We start from the raw sequence: 19,488 nt of genomic DNA on the forward strand, positions 1-19,488 counted from the left end.
TGGTACCTGATAGTGACAGCGAGAATGATTTATGCTCAGTTTTGGAAGACAGAAAAGGTACCAGAGGTTGAAGAATGGATACAAAAAGTTCTGTTCATGGCACAAATGGATAAGATTACAAAAAAACTGAATAACAAAGAAGACGATGAGTTTTTTGGAGAATGGAATGATTTTAAAATTTATCTGGAAAAGAACTGGGATGTGAAACAAAACTTAATATGTTTAGATCAATATTAAGTCAAACGATGTTATCTTTAGATTGTAATGATGAAAAACTGATATTGTTGATGATATGAAGTAATTTGGAGCAGGGGTGGAAGCATTGTGGGAAGCCATTGGAGGGAGGGGAAGAAATGTTTTATATTTTTTATTCCGAAGAAAAAAAAATTTGTTTACAAAAAAAAAAAAAAAAAGAAACTTAATCATCAACAGTTAACATTCAGCCAGCTTCACATTGAAATTGAGCAGCTGTTGCTGAGTGTACAGGCCATGAATTCCTGATGTGGTAGGTGCATGCTGCCCTAATGTGCTACTGCTGCACACGTAGCCACAAGTGTAATTTAGATATGATGCCAGAAAGCCCCGTATGGGTAGTTACACCTAACACACTTCGTGTCCAGGGTCGGGAGCAAACCCTTGTTTCCCTCAGGAGGAGCAGGCAGGGCCACAGGTATAGAAACTAGATGGAGAACCAGTGTTGTGTAGTGTTAGAGTGCTGGACTAGGACTGGAGAGATTTGGATTTAAATCCCTACTGGGCCCTGACCCTCACTGGATGACTTTGGGCCAGTCCTCTCTCTCAGCCCAACTTAATTCACAGGGCTGTAGCAAGGATAAAATGATGCAAGGATGAACCATGCATGCAGTCTTGAACTCCCTGATGGAAGAACAAGATACAAATGTACACAGAGCGTGATGTTTTAGTGTATATATTGTAGAACAACTGCAGTGATGTACGCTGGGCTTGCTCCTCTGCTCACAAATTCTTTTGTTTTTTGCCTTCTTCTCTCCCCTTGTGCCCAAAACGTACAAATGTACACAGACTGTGATGTTTTAGTGCATATATTGTAGAGCAACTGCAGTGATGTACAGTGACGCTGGGCTTGCTCCTCTGCTCACAAATTCTTCTTTTGTTTTTTGCCCTCTTCTCTCCCCTTGTGCCCAAAACGTACACCATGAATTACTAGTGTGTAGAGACAGGCTTAAATATGTCTAAGTGCTCCAAGTTCATTTTCCCTGGTGCATGGAGTGTTGCATGTTCCTGCAGGGAAAACAAACAAACCAGAAAATTTCTGTGACCATACAGCATTGCTCAGTGGTATTTATATGCAGAACTCCTGTTTATGCAAGCTTAGTTTAACAGATGAATGCCATCCTGTTGCTCTCCCCATGGAAGATGCATTAACTTAATCTTCAAGGAGAAGATTTATTAGCAAGAGTGTAATTTTCCCACTTCAAGAAGATGAATCAAGGCCTTCTGTAAGATTCATAAGATTCTGTTATCATTGCAAGTGCACAGTAATAGCTTTCATGGCTATAATATGACTACGTTTTTTGTCCTTTGTGCCATTTCCTGAGAATAACTCCTGGTTCTTAGAACATACTTTCATGGGTAGAGGAATATGACTACGTTTTTTGTCCTTTTCTCTATTTCCTGAGAATAACTCCTGGTTCTTAGAACATCTTTTGTTCTTCTGAGAGGCATGTTGCCGAGAAACATTAGATTGGAATCGGAAATGGTATTTCCAAAACCACAATGATAAGATGGATTGGGGTCCTGACCTGAAAATCCACATTTTCTGTTGCATCTGTTGGTGTCGAAAGGTTGCCTTCATATAGTAAATGTGACATTTGTCCTGAAGATCGGACAAATCAAGCAGCTTCCACTTATTTCAGTGACTTGATGGAATAAGGAAAGGACATTTATTTGCAGACCAGTTGAACTGACTAACATAGAGGCTGGTTTAAAGGATGCATGTTAAAGAAGCCTTCCAGCCTTTGAGTTATTGCTGGTCTTTTTGATCATTGCTGTATAGCCCATAACCAGAAGCAACTTTAGTATTTTCTTGGCTGGAACATGTACAAGTATCTTTTTAAATCATGAAAGTCTATTATATATACATTTCAAGTAACCACAAGGTAATAATGGATGAAATACAATCTAAGATCTGTGAATGAGAGCTAAAAATTTAAAGATTGCTGAAAGAAAGTTAATGAATCACAAGTATTAAATGGGCAACTGGTCACCTGATCTGTATAAAGACCCAATTTGGATTGAAAGTTTCCCCAGTCTGTGAAATATAAAATCCTGCATCTCCCCCATGCTGGTTAAGTTGCAGTACATTAAAGATATTGCAACACACATTTTATGATAAGTTCTTTAAGCCCCAAGGAACCAATTCTCCATCTGCCTGTTTATTTTGGCTGTTTCTTCATTCATTTAAGATAACTTTCTTTGCATTTGTGACTGCTTTAGTTAGGAAGCATTCCTTTTGATATATTTCTCCTTTAGGGCAAACATCATTTTTTTGTCTATGTAATTTTTCTGTACGGATCTTACACTTTTCAGAACAAGCTAAAAGCAGTGGCCTCAAAAAGCAAAGCCTGCTTAATCGCAGAAGACATGCAAAAACGCCAGGATTTTGGGATGACAGATACAGGACAGTCTGTTCAACTTGAAGAAACACCAAGAGTGGAACATGCAGAGAGAGAAAATGACCTTCCTCAGCTGGCAGATGACTTGTCCACAAGTCTGGATGAATTAAATGTCCCTTTATCCCCCGAGGCTTTGGCTGCTCATCCACATGGAGACTATAATTTGGTGAATTCCCTACTCAATCTCACCAAAAGCCCAGTGAGTTGTGTTCAACTCTTTCAGACATTTGGATTTTGAGGGGAGAAGTGTGCATGTACTGAGAACAGAAGGCTTTCCTTGACTGAACAGAAATTCTCAGTTGGGAAGGAACTGAAGGTCACTGAAAGTACAATATTTTGTTAGCTTCCGTTTTCATATTTTGTTTGTGTGTTTATAGAATGGATTTTGAATACTACCGGTAGACAACTTGTATTTTTTTTTCTGTTTGAATGCATGAATACCACTTTATGTGACATTTCTTTTTTTGGGGAAAAATCCTGTCTTGGTAGAAAACACACAATGTGTTTCTGCCTCCCCTCCGCCTCCCCCATCTTGCTTGAGGCTGAGATCCAGGAGTCTAGGGAGGGTGCTGGAGCCAGTAGTACTATAGCATGAACATTGTTCCTACAAAGAGTGACGGTGACCTGGTTCAAAGAAGTGGAGATATAGGCCTTTCTCATCCAGGAGCAGGCTACCCGTACTCAAAAGTGGCATGGCTGGTTAGGGTAGGGAGTACTGCAGTGGGACTGAGGTGGTTCAAGGCTCTGAGAGGTTTGAGGGGTTGGTTGAGGTGATGCCTCTGGATCAGCAGCAGGCTTTGGGGTGGAGGGTCCAAGTCCAAATCAGAAGGCAGGGCTGATTCAGAGTCTTGGGGCTCTTCCTGCATATAAAAGAAGGCTCCCGGAGGTGTCTCAGCTGCTGTGTCCTACGGCATTGTTGGATGCCTCACTGTCTCCTCCTCTGAGCCTTCAACCTCTGTGCCTAATGAGGAGTCCATACCCTGGTCTGTGCATGTGCATTGCTATCACTAATATTTAGAAACATAACAGTCTACTCAAAATTACAATCTGAGCTACCAGGGAGGCCTTCATTCTACATTTGGGGATGACTTTATTTGGCTACTGAACCATTGCAATTTCTTCTTCCACCCACTCTTAAGAAGGTGGTAAATCTGTTTTTAACAGGACCCTTCAGTCAGCTTGGAACTTTCTCAGGATCATGCAGGAACTTGCTTAGCCTTGCCTCTAAAGTAGTATCTATGAAAATGAAGCAATGTACAGCAAATAGGCTGTCATATGATGGCTGCAGTAGAGTTCACTGTGGTTTTGTCTTTAGTTATGTCAGAATAGTCTAGTTTTATTTAGCCTTTATTCGCTGGTCTTGTGACATGGTATTCTAGGTGTTTTTCACATGGGAACAGGGTTGTGTGCTTTTTCTGCTGCTGATAGTGTGCAGGGAAACCACACAAAATGCAGGGCATCCACTTGGCAGGTTTTCCCACATTTTCCTCGTCCCAGTCATGAGGCAGTGGTCATACCTTCCCCCATACCACTGGGGATTTTTTCAGGTGTTTAAAATAATTGGCTTTTTAATTAATCATTATAACAATCAATCAGGTCCTCTAAATTCCCATCTTTCATTTGAAAAAAAGTAAATCTCTGACAACATTTATTGCAGAAATATCAGGGGGGAAGGCATATATCTGCAATGTTGCCTGAGATTTACTTTTTTAAAATGAAAGCTGGGAATTCAGTGAACCTGAGAGACTGTTTTAATATTTATGTGTACAGTATTAAAACGATATAACATTGAATATTACTAACACTGTTTAATTGCTGATTTTTTAAAAAAGGTGATTGGGGGAAATGACTGTTGTGGGGGACAGGGGCAGGTTAAATGGTGCAGATATGGACGGGCAAAGAAAGATCTGGGCTTTCCCATCCATATGGGTGATACCCTAGCTTTGCTGCATTCTCTTCCGGAATGCTGCCAACAAAGCAGGTTTGGGAAAGTTCTCAAGGAAGAGAGGGGAAATCAATGCGGTGCTCACAGGCACCACAACACTGGGGAAGTGAGACGAAAACCTGCTTCACAACAGCATCCAAGCCAAGGCAAACAACCCTTGTTTAAGTGATCCAAGTTTCTCCACTAGAAGGCAAGTAGTAAATACTGTGCTTAGAGCAAGTTTTATTCCCCTCATAAGTGAGAAGAGAATATTTGTGCTGTGAGTTAATGTGTTTTTACTCCAGGTATCCAAACTGGTGTTCTTGATAATATTCCCGAGGATTGCAAGTCCGATTTTCTACCTGATAGCTACCTGCAGCTTAACTATGGGTCAGTGGGGATGATGATTATAAGTATTACTATTGATATAGGATTGACAGTGGTCAGAGTGTTTCATGTACATTATTTTAGTATTCCTTCCCCATATTGTTGACAGGGAGCGGAAGCTGAGTGAATAGTGGCTTAAGTAACGTAAATAGCTGTTCTAAGCACTGAACTGTTGAACCTCAAGAAAAATGTTATTTTTGCCTTCTTCTCATGTGTGACAGGATGGCCGAATAGCTGTGAAAGCTTGTGAAGGCCTCATGCTCCTAGTAAGTTTGCCTGAGCCAGCTGCTGCCAAACGCTTAACACAAAGCACGTGCTTATGTGAACTGCTGACGGACAGGCTGGCCTCCCTGTACAAAGCCCTCCCTCAGTCAATGGATCCCTTAGATATTGAAACAGTGGAAGGAGTTAACTGGGGGTAAGAATATTTTCTTTATTTGCATTACATCTTATGCTATGAGCCATTTTAATTAATACATTTGTTTAGAAATTTGCAACCCACCTTATTCATTAAGCTTCAGGTATCTCAGAAACAATAAATATCAAGGCATTGGTAACACAAGCAGTATCTTGAACTGTAGTCAGATTACTTCTGATTGTTTTGTGATGAGGACAAACTCCAAGTGTATGTGCTCACTGATTTTTTTCTTGCTGCCTTTCAGCTTGGATTCATACAGCCACAAAGAAGATGCATCTGCTTTTCCAGGGAAAAGAGCCTTGATTTCATTTCTCTCCTGGTTTGATTACTGTGATCAACTCATCAAGGAAGCTCAGAAGGTTTCAGATTCCTTTTTTTAATCATTGTTTATGTACCACCTAAAATGGGTTTAAGGAGCTGCGGTGGCTCAAATGGTTAAGATGCTGAACTTCAGGCTGTGGAAGGTCAGTAGTTCAGCAGTTCAAGACCCGGGTGCCGCATGATGGAGTGAACTCCCGTCTCTAGTTCCAGCTCCTGCCAACCTAGCAGTTCGAAAGCAAGAAATTGCAAGTAGATAAATAGGTACCACTTCGGTGGGAAGGTAACAGCGTTCCGTGCACCTTGGTGTTTAGTCATGCCGGCCACATGACCACGGAAACGTCTTCGGACAGTGCTGGCTCTTCGGTTTTGAAACGGAGATGAGTACCGCAACCCTAGAGTTGGATTCGACTGGCTTTCGAGCAAGGGAACCTTTACCTTTACCTTAAAATGGGTTTAGGATACCCTTTTCTGAATCAGAAAGGCAACTTCTCTGTGTTCTTTATTTCAGACCACAGCCATTGCCATGGCAAGCTCAATACGAGACCGTTTTTTTGTTGGCATCATGGAACCCCAGCTAATGCAAACGTAAGTAATCTTCTTCCATGAGAAAGAGATGGGGCTCCCCCACATTTGCTTAATATCTTTCATGTGTTTAGTTCAGAGATTGGGATTCTCACATCAACTGCGCTGTTACATCGTATTGTTCGTCAAGTCACTTCAGAAGTCTTAGTGCATGAAATGGTTTGCTTCATCCTTGGAGAACAGAGGGAGCCAGAAACACTGATGGACATCAACAGGCATCCATTGCGACATCGTTTAATCGAACACTGCGATCACATTTCAGATGAGGTAAGAAGTTGTATTATAACATGTCCAAAGTCGTGTTTTCCAAAATGCCATCATCAGTGTCATCACATCAGTAAACAACTATCTTTAGATCTTTATTAATAAGTAAGTCCTTCAGTTGCTCAGCAACTTTGAAAAACTTAGCATATTTGGGTATCTCATCTTCAGATATCTGATACCCATAAACAAAATAAGTCACAAGATACTGAACGTTATGTAAGGTCAGATTATTATAGCGTCCACTGATCCTTCCTCTAGGTCATTCTGTCCCTAGTAAATTGGAGATCCATTTTGAAGCAGAGTGATTCACTGAATACAGTGCTGAATTTGTTCCTGGAAGTCCTGAGTTGCATTTTTATGGATGACAGCATTTCCCAAGAGTGAGACAATCACTGAGTAGGGAAATCATTGAGAACCTCTGCATACCAGACTGACAGAGAAAGGCAAAATTATAAAAAGCAAAGCTTCCATCTGTCAAGAAATCAAGCTTTACTTGCTCCTCTACTTCCTTGTCCCTGGGCCCATCCGTAGTTTGATGGGTCCCTAATCCATGATTTTTTGCAACAAGCCAGTCTTTCTTGGTCCCATACAGTTTTTGCAGAGGTGAATAAATGTATGGTGCTTTGATCCATTAGAAATACTAGAGAAATGATAGATAATAATTATTTAAGAGAACAGAAATTAAACCTTATGCTCTGCCATGATGTTTGTATGGGTGTATATCTTTAGAGTATTGTTCTATGTTTTATTTTTAATCTGATCACCTCAAACTTTTATATTTCCCCACATGTGCAACCTCTGGCAGGGACTGGACTATCAGTGCCATCCTAAGCAGTCTTACAGAAAGTCTGTTAGAAGGGTGTAACTTAGGGTTGCCAAGTCGAAAAACGCACTTACCGGGGGACTCCCGGTCTGTGGCTGGAGCGTGCGCCGCACGCACGTCACCAGGAAGTGACGTTATGATGCCGGGCACGCTGGGGGCGGGGCCACAACCATCCGAGGGAAAACCATAGAGTTTTCCCTTGGATGACTGTGGCCCCGCCCCCAGCGTGCCCGGCGTCATAACGCCACTTCCTGGTGATGCACATGCCGGGGTGGGGGTCCCCCTGGGGCCCGATCCGCCGTTGGCGGGGAACGGGCCTTTGGGGTGGGGGTTCCTCCCCCCGGGGGGGGACTTGGGAAGCCTAGTGTAACTTTGCTTAGGATGGCACAATTTGCTGAAGTCTTCTTCTGTATATTGATTGCAAAGAACCAAAGAAAAATATATAAATGGATTGTTCAGGGGATGAGTCTTTTATCTGCTGGCTTTTTCTGTGATCAGAAGTTAACAGCATGACAAACAGAATAAAAAAATAGAACATTGTTCAGTATGTGGAGTTCAGTCAAGCAGGATCTTGGTTCACTGTCTTCAATGCCATTTTTTATACTCTTGCAGATCAGCATAATGACACTCAGAATGTTTGAGCACCTTTTGCAAAAACCTGATGAGCACATTCTTTATAACTTGGTTCTTAGAAACTTAGAGGAAAGAAACTACACAGAATATAAACCACCCTGCCAAGAAGATAAAGATGTGGTGGAGAATGGCCAGATAGCAGGAGCTGTGTACGTTTTCCCCCCTCCCCCCCCTTCTGTGTCATTGAAGAGTTCTGCATTATTTGGAGTGTCTTCCAGTTGTTACTTTAGAAACAAGTATTCCTTATCAATCTTGGAGGGAGGTTAATCTTAATATACTGAAATGATTTGGAAACTAGACATAAACCTATTGGTTAAACTATACAAAATTCTTACATAAACCAGTATTATATAGCAGTTTATGAGCAATAAAACACTGGAAGAAAACTCTGAATGATTGGGGAGGGTATATACAGCTGTTTGTCCCTACATCATTCATAGTGTATTGTCTAATCTCAGTCAGTTTAACACATGTGGCTAGGTGCCTTGGTACTTGCATTCCTTAATTTTTGCAGGGTTTATTGTTATTTTTCTGGGTTCCTTTCTGAGAACCTTAAACATACATTTTATTCAACTGAACCTGCTTCTTCCATTTGTGATTTATTTAAACTAATAAGTTCTACAAGCCTTTATTTTAGACCCATGCTGTTTGTTAATTTACTTTTAGGGGTTTGCTGTGACAAGCATTAAGAACTCCATCATCTTGCACATTATTCTGCACCATAGACTTTCTCTCTAATGGATCAGAAGTTTATAAGCCCCCACAAGAGTATGCTTTCTTGCTTTATTTGTCTACCCATCAATTTGTACTTAATGAACTCCAGTCCACCTTAATGTTAACTAGTAGTACTGCCTGCCAATCTTCAATGCACAGAACATGCTTAAATTAGTAAATTAGTAAAACTAGGGCAGGACCCAAAGGACAGTGGGACTACCCTGCCAACCCAGAGAGGAACTTTGTTTTTCTGTTCCTTGCACAGCAGTGCCTGCACCACACTGCAAACTGTTTTGGAGGCTCTTTTCTAAAACAGGTTTTGATTTGGCAAAAAGGCGTATGTCCCACTGAATTAGTACAAGCTCTTGCAGCAGCTCTCTGGATCCAAGATTAAATGTCTTCCATCAGAACAGTTAATGTTCTGTGTTTGAAAAATCAAGTCTAAAGCATTCCTTTCCTTGCTTCATAACAAATTCTAGAGACCTGGAAGAAGATCCATTATTTACTGATCTTTCTCCTGATACCATGCTGTCAAACCAAGAGTGGCTTAGTGCTTCTCCACCTGCCAGCCCAGAACATCTGAAAACTGATGGGAAGACAGAAGTTCATAAAATTGTAAATAGGTAAGAGTTGAACTTATCAGTACAATTTTTTTTAAAATAAATAATTATGGTACGTACATTAACAAAACCTCCCTAATTCTTCTGGATGTGCTATGATTCTTCCTCCCCACTTCCCTCCATTAAAAAGTAGGGTTGTAGGACTGATGGAGCCCAGGTGTTATATGTCTCTGGCTTTTCAAAAGATGGTAGAGGTTGCTATTTTGTGGGACAGGAAAGACCATTGGCACTGTTTGGAAGTGAGGGAGAGAGGAAGTGTGAAAGGGGGACTGAGTGGACAAAGAGAGAAATCAAAGAATGAATGGGTAGTGTGGAAAGAAATTATTATGTAAAGACAGTTCCTAAGGCATAATACCCAACCTAGCTGCTACCTGAAATCTTAAAGACAAACTGATTTCCAAACTCAAAAAATATTCCTGTATTCATAACAATAACCCTACATCATATTCCTACAACAGGTTCCTATATTTATATAATCATGAGGCAATGGCTGTATGAACAGGCATACTAGTGTGTAATATGCACAACTAAAACAGCAAAACAGACAGCTCAAAGAGAAAAGAAAAAACTAAAAGACAAGTACCACTAGGTGGTGGTGCTTTTCCAACAGTAGTTGAGAGAAAAATCAGTTTAAGTTTCATTTGAATTTTGTAGACAGAATTTTTGTTTGTGTGGGACAGATAAGCCTCTCAACTAGGCAGCAGGTTAAGAGTTACACTGTGCATACATAATCACTGCATGCATCCCCCCCCCCCCCCGGGCCACACACTGTTTACCCAGATTCTGTATTCATTAATCTGGGTAAATGTTGGCACAATTGTAAATTATATTTTTGCAGTATTTCCAGATAAGAAACCTAAATTAGACATTAGCATGGGATATCTAGATACCTCTATAATTAACTCATGTAAATGAGTACGAATAAATAGGAAGGGTTGGCAAGAAAATCATCAGAATGAAAAATGTATATAAAATGCATAGATTTTTCTACAGTCTTATAGTGGCAGAAGAAAAAAGGAAGAAATTTAAGACTATATTAAGTGAAAGAAAGCAATCCTAAGCAGGTCATCGGAGAAGGAAATCCCATTTTATTCAATGGAACTTATTCCCAGGAAAGTGTTCTTCTGCTTGTAGTCTGCAACCTTTACAAATGCTGCCTGCCCACACATTTTCAAAATATATTCACAATCATGTGGATTAGAAACTTGAAAGCTGGTGTTTTCAGGATTCTACATCAGTCATCATATTAAGCAAAAACACAAAAAAAACAAAAAAACCCTTCACATCCATGGAAACAATAGCAGTTTAGCAAAATCCAGATGTGAAGCAAAAATAATGATGTTAAGCCAAGTGATGCTTATCTGCACAAATAGACTTTGACTGAGGATCATCAGTTGCTTAACATGGATGTATGGAACTCAGTAATCATAGTTCCCATACACTGTTAACCCAAATAAGAAACGAGTAGTTCCTAAAATGGCTAATTGTATTTTTAACGGCACAGTTACTCATTTTTGTACATAATAAGTTCCATGTGACAAATTTTGGCTCTAATGTTCTTTGGTCACTGAGTGGGTAGAATTCTTAGTTGTCTAAGGCAAACTCAAGTTTAAAAATGCAAGCCATGTTTTACTTGCATTATTACTCTATTAAAACTTGTGTTTTTTACAACTCAGCGTTGAGTTACAACTCAGTGTTGTATTGTAAAAATACTTTTGTTATTGTTATGCTCTTTTTACATCGATTTTAATCATTTGAACATTTGCAGGGCTTTAACGAGTCATCTCAATACCCCCCTCCCCCCATAAGTATTAACAAAGAAAAAGTAAATGGCAAGCAGGTTAGTTAATTCGGTAGGATTTTTTTTAACGCTTTCCCCATTTTTCCCTGTTTTTTCTCTTGAACCATAGCAAACTGTAACAGCTTACTAAATACCGAATGTACTAAATAATAAGCTACTTAAATATAAATTGCAGTAATTTTTAATATAGATTTTATATTTGTTTGATATAGCACATTTGCCAAGAGATATTTTTTTCCTTGGATTTGTTGAATACTCGATACTGGCTAATTACTGAGAATTTGTAATAAGGCCTTCCCTTGTTCTCTCAATTGTTGCCACCCATATTAACCTAATCTAAGTTCTGGTATATTTTAGCCAGTTACATCCATGTGGAAAAATATGCATTCATTATATGAAATTATGTTTCTATCTTTAAATGTTCTTTTGGAGATAACAAGTTTGTAGCACTAAAATTAAAGCTGTATGCATTCTCTGTCCACAATATCCAAGTTCTGCTATCAGAATAAATTTTACAAAGTACGTACATTTGCCTGTGTTTAGAAAGCTGAGTAGTATGTCTTCTGCACCTAATTGTCTGCAAGAAAACAGTTAAGTTGAGTAATCACAAGTGAACACCCTTCCTTTGTACCAGTTAATGCCTGATTTAGACATGATTCTGACAAGATAAGGCCCATGGGACTCTGCATCTTGTATAAACTAGGCTGGAGCCAGTACTAAGCACCTCTTTGTTGCTATAATCAGCATGTCAAAGGCACATAACCCAGACAGTAGTTGTGATGGAATGTTGGTTAACCACTCGTAGCAGCTTTGCATGGGTAGCAGGCCAGGTTCAACAAGATGCTGTGTGAGTGTAGTGTTCCATGGGTAAGTTCTTTTGCTTTGGCAGCGTCTTATATCTAATAGTGAAGAGTGGGCCCATCTGTGGATACTTAAATATGTAGATCGGGTCCATTTACACATTAGGAAGATTAGTCTACAAACTTGTGGGACCCCCTCAGGTTTGCAGTAAAATCTGAAAACCTGGGGAAAAATGGAGGGGGGTAAATGTCCCAAAACACAGGAGCATTGTCTGCACGTGTGCAGAAAATGTTCGTCTGGTGGACGGGTGAGGGGAAGGCTGTAGGCAGGCAACAGCACTTCAGTCATGTGGGCTGGTTGGGGAGGCTGCTCATTGAGATGGGGAGGATGGGAGGGCAGGTATGAGAAGCCATTACCTGGTCAGGGTAGGAGCCATTGTTATTGCTCCAGACTTAACATAAGAACATAAGAGACGCCAATGTTGGATCAGGCCAAAGACCCATCCAGTCCAACACTCTGTGTCACACAGTGGCCAAAAATACCAGGTGCTATCAGGAGGTCCACCAGTGGGGCCAGAACATTAGAAGCCCTCCCACTGTTGACCCCCCCCCAAGCACCAAGAAGACAGAGCATCACTTGCCCCAGAGTCCCTATCTATACCTTGTGGCTAATAGCCACTGATGGACCTCTGCTCCATATGCTTATCTAATTCCCTTTTGAAGCCGTCCATGCTTGTAGCACCCACCACTTCCTGTGGCAGTGAATTCCATGTGTTAATCACTCTTTGGGTGAAGAAGTACTTCCTTTTATCCGTTCTAACCCGACCGCTCAGCAATTTCATGGAGTGCCCACGGGTTCTTGTATTGTGAGAAAGGGAGAAAAGTACCTCTTTCTTTACCTGCTCTTTCCCATGCATAATCTTATAAACCTCGATCATGTCACCCCTCAGTCGTCTTTTCTCCAAGCTAAAGAGCCCTAAGCGCTTTAACCTTTCCTCATAGGGAAAGTGTTCCAACCCTTTTATCATTCGAGTTGCTCTTTTCTGCACTTTTTCCAAAGCTATAATATCCTTTTTAAGGTGTGGTGCCCAGAACTGCACACAGTATTCCAAATGAGGTCTCACCATTGATTTATATAGGGGCATTATGATATTGGCTGATGTGTTTTCAATACCCTTCCTAATAATCCCCAGCATAGCATTGGCCTTTTTTATTGCAGTCACACACTGTCTCGACATTTTCAGTGAGTTATTTACTACAACTCCCAAGATTTCTCTCTTGTTCAGTCTCTGCCAGTTCAGACCCCATCAATGTGTATTTATATTTAGGATATTTGGCTCCAATGTGCATCACCTTGCACTTAGCCACATTGAACCCCATTTGCCATGTTGACGCCCACTTGCCCATCCTTGACAGATCCCTTTGGAGTGCCTCACAATCCTCCCTGGTTTTCACCACCCTGAACAACTTTGTATCATCTGCAAATTTAGCCACTTCACTGTTTACTCCCAACTCCAAATCATTAATGAACAAGTTAAAAAGCAGTGGACCAAGTACTGATCCCTGCGGTACCCCACTGCTTACCTCCCTCCACTGAGAAAATTGCCCATTTATACTCACTCTCTGTTTCCTATTAGCTAGGTTTTGATCCACAAAAGGACTTGTCCTTTTATCCCATGATTTTTGAGCTTACTTAGGAGCCTTTGATGAGGAACTTTATCAAAAGCTTTCTGGAAGTCAAGGTAAACAATATCTATTGGGTCCCCCTTGTCCAGACTTGAGTCTGCCTGCCCAGTCCCAGCACAATTCCTGACATTGCCACCGTGGCTGTTGCAGCTCCTGGTGTCACCACCATGGCCCCCCACCTTTCCAACTCACCCCCATCATTGCCACCTTCAGGCCTATTGTGGCTCACCACGGCAGCCCTGTTGTTGCTGCCCCCTGGCCCAACAAACTTCCATCTGGGCCTGGCACAGCTTCCAGAATTGCTGCTGCAGTCCCCAGGCTCGGCATGGCTCTCCATTCTCTGGCCCAGCCATGGTCAGAGATAAGCAAGGAGGCCTGTCCACCTTCCACTGGGATGGGGGGAGCAGTCAGAGTACTGGGGACGGGTGTGGGTGGGTGGGAAGGCAGAATGGTACGGGTGGGGGGTACAGCAGCAAGGATGGAGTACTGGGAGAGAGGGAGAAAGACAGGAAGAGGTGGTGCCAAGTAAGCAGGTGGGGTAGGCATAGCAATGAAGATCTGGGGGATGGGGGCAAGAGCAGAGTCAGGAAAGGCATGGGGAGGTGGCACCGAGGATGGGTAGGTCAGTAGGTAGAGGAGCAAAGATGAGGTGGGGTGAAGGAAGGAAAGGCAGAGGAAATGCCCCTCCCCATAAGTTCCTCACGGGTCCCCACTTGTCATGACTAAATCAGGCCTGCCTGTCTTGGTCATGTAGGAGAGTCTGGCCCCAATCAGCCAAGGCCGAGGGCAACTTTCTTTCCCTGGAACTAGTAGTGGTTGCCACAGTCCAGGGCAGGCAAATGACCACATGCTTAGTCAAGTGGCAGGGGTAATACCGCAGTCGAGGTGGTGGTGTCATTGGTCTCAAGAGTTCATACTCCAAGACTTGCAGTGCACTGGTGCAGGAACTGAGTTACTGGATCCTTCCTACTGGGAGCAACACACCAGAACCTCACATGAACCGTGCACTTGCCCTTCAGAGAAAGTCAAATAAACTAACAGAGGGATCTATAGTGGTAACTAAGCATTAACAGGAGAAAGGAGATCAAGTGGTTGGGATCCATTACTTCTTTGAAGTACAAAAATGGTAAGCATGTCTTTAAAGGAAACTATCCTACATTCTATATGGCGTTATATATGGCATAACTCTTCATGGACATTTTTCACCCCTTAGTGTGTGCTGCTACTGTGAAGTTAATCTGACGATTGAAGATGCTTTAGGTCAACAGTAAGGCAGCATTCATTTCTTGCAGTGTAAAATCTCAGTAGCCAGACTGACAGAAATGCCTCTGCTGATTTCTTCATCTGTCTTCATTGCACACAGTAGTATGGATGACTGCAGGGGCTTAATAATGTTTGACATACCCATTGTTCTCATGATTAAAAAGCAAATGAAATTGACTAGTTTCTTGTTTCTCTTTTCAGTTTTCTCTGCCTAGTACCAGATGAAGCCAAATCTTCCTACCATGTGGAGGGCACAGGTTATGATACCTACCTCAGAGATGCTCATCGACAAGTAAGTGACAAAAACAGAATGGTTGGTGATTGAAGGAGTGGCCTTTGAGAAAGAGTGCCAGGCAAGGTTACTCAAATGCTGATTTAGTTTCCCTTTTCTCAGCTGTATTCATTTGCTGTTAAGCCCATCCTTTTTCAAAGACATTTCGTCCATCATCTTCAAAGACATCCCAGCTCAGTGTTTTAAGTTCTCTGGTTTGCATGAAAGTTTACTGAAGTTTAGATCCAGCTGTCTGCCTATTTAATTTTCTAAACTTTCATTTTCTCTAAAAGGAGTTGGTCTAGGCCAGGGGTGTCAAACATAAAGCCGGGGGGGGGAGAGAACCGGCCCATTCAGGGCTCTTATGTGGCCCGCAAGCAACCAGTGCAAGGGGGGGGGACAGGAGACTGCTTGGGGGAAATGGGCAGAGGCCCTCCAATTGTGGCTTTGGCATGGTGGAACAACCTCGTCTGCAGCAGTCAAGCAGCGTAGGATCGTCTGCTCCGTGTTGCACCGCTGGCTCTCCATTCCGCCCATATGGGTTTTCCTTTGCACAGCCGCCAGCCCATGGGGCCTTATAGTGAGGATACAACAATGTAGAGCTTACCAGCTGCTGTCCTTTATGCAGCTTATATTTCCAGTACCTGGCATTACGTTTTATGACACACATGGCCCGGCCTGACAAAGTGACATTTGTGTCAGATCTGGCCCTCATAACAAATGAGTTCGACATCTCTGGTCTAGGCTGATTCTGTCTTGAGTTCTAGAAAACAAATCACAACAGCTCTGCATTTTGCTCCACATATGAGTTGAAAGCTGTAACTCTGCTAACACCAGTGGCATACGGTATTATAAAGATCATAGTATAAAATTAAGGTATTGATAGAAATGTACAGATATTTGTGGGGAGGTGAGCATTCTGTCTTACAATGTCTTCTGATGTGCTGAGTGTGGCAAGAGAAAGGTCGGGTTTTATAAATATTCTGAATACATAAATACAAATAATACGCACATGTTGCTAAGCCATGGGGGAACCTAAGAATACAGTTCATAGGAAATAAATACATTTCACCTCACAAAACCTTACTCTGTCACATTTTTATCCTGTCACTTATCCAGGAAGATCCAGGTGGGCAACGTGTTGATCTGAAGCAGAAGAACAAATTTTGAGTCAAGTGACACCTTTAAGACCAACAATGGTGTATTCAAGGTATGAGCTTCATGTGCATGCGCACTTTTTTCTGTTTGAAAAAGTGTGCATGCACACAACAGCTCATACCTTGAATACACCTTTGTTGGTCTTAAAAGTGCCACGTGACTCAAAATTTGTTCTTTTCCAGGAAGCTCAGGATGGTGTACATGGTTCTTCCTTTACTTCACTTTACTCTCAGAGCAGTTCAGTCAAATAGATGGGGTTGAGGGAGGGTGATTGGCCCACAGCTGTTCAGGGAGTTTCATAGCTGAGTGGGACTGTGAACCTTGGTTTCCCCAGTCCAGATTCAGCACCCTAACTCATTGCACCCTGTTGGCTCACCAAACTACTAATGGAATTACTTGTGCTATTTTCTGTGTTTAGAAGAGGCTATAGGTGCAATGAGGCAAATAAAATAATCCTAAGAATCCACTACACTGCACTACACAATGGTTCTCAAATTTGCCTTTGTATTTATCTGCATTATCCTTTCATGGCAATGTCTTTGACAGAGGCAAGTCACTGAGGAAATGCTACGCAAGTTATTTTTGAAGCCATAGCTGTGTTAAAGATTCACTACAAGTAATGGGCAGCCTCAGGCAGGCAGTTTTTAAGTGTGTAATAATCATGAGAAAAGAGAACTTTAATGTTCTTATTTTGTAACATCAGTACTCAGTTCTTTTTTAAAAACTTCTAATCTCTGTGGTCTGAGGACAAACTGCACTTGATTGCAGCCCTGTGATTCACTTGCAGACTGCTAAATTGCTCTGAGCATATGCAGTAGAACAAGAAGTGGTTTGGGGAGCAGGATAAGAGTTACATTGATGCATGGAATGATAATTTTCAAAATGTTGTGCTCTCAGTAACAAATGCAATAGGTTATCCAGTCAAGTAGAAAGGATTTCCTTTATGCTCTGAGTTTTGCTGTTTTTTGTTCTCTCCAACCTTCCTAAATATGCAGAAAATGGGGTGAAGAAAGAGTCACAAAAATATCCATACAACTCTAAACCTGAGAGCAGAAAATAGCATTCAGTTTTCTGAGGGTGGTTACCTTGAAAGAAGGAAGAAAGTGGGCACCAGAAGAATAGAATATTATATACACTGGCTCTTTTAGTACATTACATTCACAGTCAAATCTTATGGCTATGATTGCATCCAATGGCTTTACCATACCTGTTTCTCACCTTTGTATGCTTGTACCAACTGGACAAATGCCTTCGTACTGTAGTGAAGGATGATAGCCTTTGAGAGATGTTTATATTGAAAAGTCTGGGCAGGTGTGAATCCACTCCATGCCAGAAACAGTTTTCGGTGGTTACAGAGTTAAGGATTTGACTAGGGTGATCTGGGTTTGACTCTCTATTTAGCCCTGAAGCTAATGAGTGCTGCAATAATTTACTCTCTTTCAGCATAATCTACTATTTGGGGCTACTGCTGTTAGGATATAATGTGGGGGGGAGGGGCACAAATCTAAGGTCCTTCAGTTACATTTGGGCCTTTAATCCTTTTCACTTGGGAAGGGTGACGGCACTGTTCATTGATGCCATCTGCACCTGTGTAGATGACCAGAGGAGTATGATTATATACAAACTTTGAAGAAAAGTTACTTCATGCATACTGGGTTTTTTACACAGATATTAACCTTTGTGTAAGAAAACAAAGTATGGTTTTCCTCCTCATGTGTTCAGAAGGTGGTGTGCAATGAACACATGTAAAATAGTAAAATATGCATTTTTGTTCTTTCAGTACATAGTTGTGTGGCTGGGAGGGGTTTTTTCCATGTAGGAAAAATAATGAAGTAACTGGTGTAAAGTGCTTTTTTGTTTTAAAGTTAAGGTGTCCAGTTGTGGAAGATGAAGGCCGTGAAAGATACAGCCCCACAAATCTTTCTCAAAAGAAAGCTGTTTAGGGAGGGAAAAACCCTACAAAACTCCATTTTGTGTCATTGGGAATGACTGATTGCTCATCATGCCTAACAGACAAAAGCAAATAATTGCCTTTGTTTATTATAACTGCCTGTTAAAATTAGCTTCATAAATGAGCTGTTGATTAATTTTTTGCTTTTTCTAGTTCCGGGATTACTGCGCCATATGCTTACGATGGGAATGGCCAGGCTCTCCTAAACCTTTGGAAAAGTGCAATTTAGAAGCGTCGTTCTTTGAAGGACATTTCCTGAAAATTTTGTTTGATAGAATGGGCAGAATTCTTGATCAGGTAGGCCTAGTTCTTGATGCATCCTTTTTAGACATGGTTGATTTTTGCATGATCACAGAAATTCTTAACATATACACCCTGTAGCTACAGATCACCCTGTATCTGAGTGCAGCTCTTCAGAGAGCTTGGATGAAATATGATTTAATATAACTTAAAACAATGTCAGAGATTCAGGTGCTCTAGTATCAATTTCCCTGGGTAGTACAGGTGCAATTTTGACCTATATTTTCAGAGGTGGTATTTTCACAATCATCTTTCAGTATAATTTAGACATTACCTTGTATTTATCTAGCTTCTTAGCACTTGGTATCAGTATACCATATGTTGTTTAACCACATATTCTAAAAAATGTAGGTGTTTGTAGTAATTTGAACAAAAAGGCATTTGCACTTTCAGGGTGGATGTTTTGCTGGCCTGGGTTTGCTGGCCTACATTAAAGAAAATGAGTATTAAATCTGTTCCCCTATGCTTGTGCATGTTGATTTTGAATATTGCTAGACTGATTGACTAGGAAGTATCCACAAATTGGCTTACTAGGGTTAAATCCCCATGGATTGTGTCATAAGAAGCATGCCAAAGAGCACACATTCCCTTCCATGATCTTTCACATTCTTTGTGCTTTGGAGAAGGTAAAAAGAAGTCGAAGTTTCCCCCTGTGTTTCTTACCTGTCCTTCACGCACACTCTGCATGCCAGAGGACCAGGGTGAGGGGAAGGGGTGTCACAAGGGGGTGTGGGCACTCAAGGCTGGTTTGCAAGCTAAGGTAATATTAGTGGACCTCTGCTCAGTATTTATTATAGAGCCTCAGAAGTAGCACTACTGTAAACATTACCTTAAGTATGCAATTTAGTAAGACCCAGATCAAACTGAAATGTATATAGGTTCAGTGGATTTCTTAGATTTAGATCATGCAGGCCATAT

At 41.3% G+C, this 19,488-nt stretch overlaps 1 protein-coding gene across 1 annotated transcript in view; it reads left to right on the top strand.

The window, feature by feature from the left end:
• FAM160B1 (family with sequence similarity 160 member B1) overlaps nucleotides 1-19,488 on the top strand; it is a 42,016-nt gene that overhangs the window by 16,006 nt on the left and 6,522 nt on the right. Inside the window, exons 6-14 of the mRNA XM_015409626.1 lie at nucleotides 2,569-2,853; nucleotides 5,187-5,383; nucleotides 5,628-5,742; nucleotides 6,213-6,289; nucleotides 6,361-6,553; nucleotides 7,986-8,155; nucleotides 9,200-9,343; nucleotides 15,092-15,182; nucleotides 18,424-18,567. Coding sequence (XP_015265112.1) covers nucleotides 2,569-2,853; nucleotides 5,187-5,383; nucleotides 5,628-5,742; nucleotides 6,213-6,289; nucleotides 6,361-6,553; nucleotides 7,986-8,155; nucleotides 9,200-9,343; nucleotides 15,092-15,182; nucleotides 18,424-18,567 — 1,416 coding nt within the window. The remainder of the gene's footprint in view (nucleotides 1-2,568; nucleotides 2,854-5,186; nucleotides 5,384-5,627; nucleotides 5,743-6,212; nucleotides 6,290-6,360; nucleotides 6,554-7,985; nucleotides 8,156-9,199; nucleotides 9,344-15,091; nucleotides 15,183-18,423; nucleotides 18,568-19,488) is intronic.

Source organism: Gekko japonicus, unplaced genomic scaffold (assembly GCF_001447785.1).
Source record: "Gekko japonicus isolate JY-2015 unplaced genomic scaffold, Gekko_japonicus_V1.1 scaffold2674, whole genome shotgun sequence".
In the NCBI taxonomy this organism is placed as follows: Eukaryota; Metazoa; Chordata; class Lepidosauria; order Squamata; family Gekkonidae; genus Gekko; species Gekko japonicus.